Source organism: Lepidothrix coronata, unplaced genomic scaffold (assembly GCF_001604755.1).
Source record: "Lepidothrix coronata isolate B3197 unplaced genomic scaffold, Lepidothrix_coronata-1.0 Scaffold180, whole genome shotgun sequence".
In the NCBI taxonomy this organism is placed as follows: Eukaryota; Metazoa; Chordata; class Aves; order Passeriformes; family Pipridae; genus Lepidothrix; species Lepidothrix coronata.
In genome coordinates, this window is record NW_016690360.1 from 536,702 (window position 1) to 540,742 (window position 4,041).

The window sequence follows — 4,041 nt, forward strand, 5'->3', positions numbered from 1 at the left end:
GGAACTGTGAGCAGCACGTCTGGGTGTGTTACACTGGGAACTGTGAGCAGCACACCTGGGTGTGTTACACTGGGAACTGTGAGCAGCCCTTCTGGGTGTGTTACACTGGGAACTGTGAGCAGCACACCTGGGTGTGTTACACTGGGAACTGTGAGCAGCCCTTCTGGGTGTGTTACACTGAGAACTCCCAGGTTCCTGCAGCACCCAGCCCACAGCCCACCAGATTTTGGGATGGACAACACTCCCGGGGTGCTGGCGTGGGCTCTGTCTGCTCCTCCCTCCCCAGCCCTGGGGACACCCCCCTTGGTGAGAACATCAAACACACTGAGGGGTGACAACGCTCTGGGACATCTCCAGCCAGAGCAGGGTGACTGCCCACCCCGACCCCGCCACTCCTGCTCTCTCAGCCACAGTTTGGGATGAAGGACGAGGGAGGGGTGCCCTTACCGCCAGGAATATCTGCGTGGCACTGCTCACCACCTCGATGTACTGGTAGTCCAGCAGGCAGCCGCTGACCGTGATGACGTGGTGGTCCTCGGGCGCCAGGTTGGAGTTGAGCACGGGGGTCACCAGGCAGCCCGGCCCGTTCTCCATCCACCACGAGCGGTGCAGTGAGGTATTGAAGGTCATGATGAAGTCTCGGTCCTGCAGGAGGAGGAGGAGGCACAGGCTGTGGAGCTGAGGCTCTTGGCAGGAGGGTTGGACAGAAAAAGGGGTTTGTCCAACCCAAGGATGCTCTGTGGGGCCACGTCAACACAGAGCAGGGCATCTCCCTGACCTGCAACCAGTGTCCAAGGGGTTTGTGGCTCCCTGCCGTGCTGCTGGCATGGACCACCTGTTCCAGGTGACACGAGGATGGCACAGAGTGGTCACCAGTGTGGCAACTTGGGAAGCAGCTGCTTGTGGTGCTGCTGGTCACATCCAGTGCCCCGAGAGACAGGACCATGGGACCACCCCCCTAGCATGCTCCAGGGATGCAGGGCAACCCCTGCTTCTTCCCTTAGGGTTTTGGGATGCCACCCCTTCACTCCCATCCCCACAGAGCCTTGTGAGGGCCCCCCCCACACGTCCCCTCCTTGTTACCCCCTTACAAGCTTTGGAGCTCTCCCTGTGTCCTCTCCACAGCAGCTCTGAGGTGTCAGTGGGCGAGCAGGAACCCCCTGCTGCAAGGCAGGGCTGCAGGGCTAATCCCCACCCCCTTCCTGTCCTTTCCCACCCCATGGAGGGGCCTCATTGCCCAGCTGGATGAGCCCCCAGCCCAGGGAAGGTCCCCCTGGTACCACTGGGTGAGCCCCCAGCCCAGGGAAGGTCCCCCTGGTGCCACTGGGTGAGCCCCCAGCCCAGGGAGGCTCCTCCCAGTCCCCTTCTGCACCCCCAGCCCTTGGATCTGGGGGATGAGGAACCTGCTGAGCATCCCTTGTAGGAAATCACCAATCTGGGATGAAAAAACTTTTGCTGGTGGGTGTGGAAAAAAATAGCAAGAGAGTGGGTTTGGGTGTGTGAAGCTGAAGGACTTGGGTTCAGGTGCTGGAAGCAGGACCAGGGGGTGTTCTGGCATCACAGAGTGATGGAGACTGGGGATTTCCATCACATCCTCCCCCTCCCATCCTCCGTGCCTGCTGCTCACATCCAGCACTTCAGCTCCTTAAAGAGCCTCAAATGACCCGGAGCAGCCTGGGAAGATGGTCTCAGCCACGGAGGCCCCCCAGGACTCCTCTCCCTGCTTTGGCAGTGGTTGTCCCGTGCCCTCTGTGATGCCCCAAGCAGGGAACAACATCCTCAGAGCTGGGGATGGGATGGCAGAGCAGGGCACAGCTTGGCACAGTTACATCAGCCATGGGCTGAGGGTGCTCAAACCATCTGCTGCTGCACCATCACTGGGTGAAGTTCTGCTCTTTTTCCTGTAAAACTGTGATTTAACAGCCCAGGGTGGGGTGGAAGGACAAGGAAAGGCATAACCCCGTCACATCCTCACCCCATCACCACCAGCTGACTTCCCAAAGCCATTAATGATGTTCAACCACTGCTGGGGACTCCAGGGCTGAGTGGAGCTCGTAGAGTTCCAGAAGACCCTGTAAATTGGGTGTGTACAGCAGGGGGGTCTCCTCTTTCCACTCACTGCCCTCCCCAGATTCGAGTGACTCTGCCCCAAACTTTCCTGTCATTGCTCATCCCTGTTCTTTGTGTTCCTTCTCCACTTTATCCCCTCACTGGTACATTGGGAAAGGGGCACCCGCTGCCACCTTGGTCTGCACTGTCTGTCTGTCCCTCCCATCGCACAGCCTCTGTGTCCCTTCTGAGGGAGAGACACGGAGCAGGGAAGAAGGAGGAGGGGAAGGGCAGGAGAGCAGGAAGGGTGGGAAGAGGGAGGGAAGGCTGTGGGGAGGGTGAGGAGGCAGCTGGGGGGGGGTTACCTGTGACAAGCGCCCGACCTCCAGGTAGAAGCAGATGATGAAGGCGTTCCAGCCGACCCACAGCACCAGCCACACCGCGTACTGCGGGGGAGAGACCGTCAGGGACCCCTGTTCCACCCCCTGCATCCCTCCTGCTGCCCCCCACCCCTTGGGATAGACCCCTGCAGGGCAGAGGGGCCCGAGGTTGCTGGTTAAACCTCAGGGATCAGGAGTTCAATTCAAAGATGGTCTTTAAGGTCTTTAACAGTCTCTGATTCTGTGCAGGGATCTGGGGTTGTATCATAGGATCACTCCATGGTTTGGGTTGGAAGAGGAGTGGAAGATCACCCAGTTCCACCCCTGCCACGGGCAGGGACACCTCCCACTAGCCCAGGTTGCTCCAACCTGGCCTTGGACACTTCCAGGGATCCAGGGGCAGCCACAGCTTCTCTGGGCAACCTGTGCCAGGGCCTGCCCACCCTCAAAGCCAACAATTCCTTCCCAATATCCCATAACCCTGCCCTCTGGCAGTGGGAAGCCACTTCTCCAGACATCCTGTTCCAAGTGATCCAGGAGGGAACCGGAGCCATTCCAAGGGGGGATGATGCTGCACCGGGACACCCACAGCAGTACCTACCATCATGAGGTATCTGGATCTGTACTGGATGGTCCCAAAAATGCCCAAAATAACGGCCATGATGTGTAAAAAATTCGCCAGGATCGGGGCCCACTGGTATCCCAGGAAATCAAAGATCTGCCTCTCCAGCGCCGCGACCTGCGGGAGAGCAGGGGGGGAGCAGGGATTAGAGCAGGACATCGGTCACCACGGCAGCTCCTGGGGTGCTGAAGGCAAAGAGCAGCTGGAAATGGATGGGGAATCCCACGGATAATTAGTTGCAAGAGGCTGAAGTGTCTGCCTGATGCATCGGCCGGCAACAGGGTTATTGGGAATGCTTGGAGCTGAGGAGGGGAAAGCAAGGAGATGTCAGCTGGTCACCCTGCCAGCATCCTCTGGGCCTCAGTTTCCCCACCCCTCAGGGCTGAAATCACTCTCAGGACTGGGTTTGTCAAGGGAAAAACCTCCTGCTCTGCTCATGGGTACTTTGCAGGTGGTTTTCTGCCCACCCCGGGATTTTCTGCCCATCCTCACCTGCCTCCCCAAGGACCTGCTGCTTTGATTGCCCTCACCATTTGTAATCCATAAACAGCGATGTGCTGCGGCTGATCCTACAATGTGGATCAGGGCTTGGAGCTGGGGGGAACCACCTGTTATCCCAGCACTTGACTGCTCTCTCTGTTGCTCTTAATTACAGGATTATCTCCAAGAAAGGTGGGAGCAAAGGCAGGGTGGGGGCACCGGGGCATTCAATGGGTGGTTTTAAGTTAAAAAATGGAGATTGGATGAGACCATTGATTTTTAGAGAAGTTTGTAACGACTTTCAGAGAAGTTCAGGGTGCTGGGATGCTGCAATCCCTGAGGGTGCCTGGGCAGGAGGGGGGTGCAGGGCTGGAGGAAAGAGGATTTTTCCAAGGTGCTGGCACCAGTTATAAGTGGGAAGGAGCTCACCTGTCCCCAGATCACCCCCTGGTTGTGGCACCTTCACCTTCTGCAGACCCACCCCGTTAATCCAGGCAGTTTTCCCAGTCC

General features: G+C 58.2%; 1 protein-coding gene across 1 annotated transcript in view; it reads right to left on the reverse strand.

The window, feature by feature from the left end:
* Window positions 1–4,041, reverse strand: part of NKAIN1 (Na+/K+ transporting ATPase interacting 1) — a 30,037-nt gene that overhangs the window by 3,258 nt on the left and 22,738 nt on the right. The window contains exons 2-4 of the mRNA XM_017830512.1: window positions 3,031–3,168; window positions 2,415–2,495; window positions 448–645 (exon numbers count right to left, since the gene is read on the reverse strand). Coding sequence (XP_017686001.1) covers window positions 448–645; window positions 2,415–2,495; window positions 3,031–3,168 — 417 coding nt within the window. The remainder of the gene's footprint in view (window positions 1–447; window positions 646–2,414; window positions 2,496–3,030; window positions 3,169–4,041) is intronic.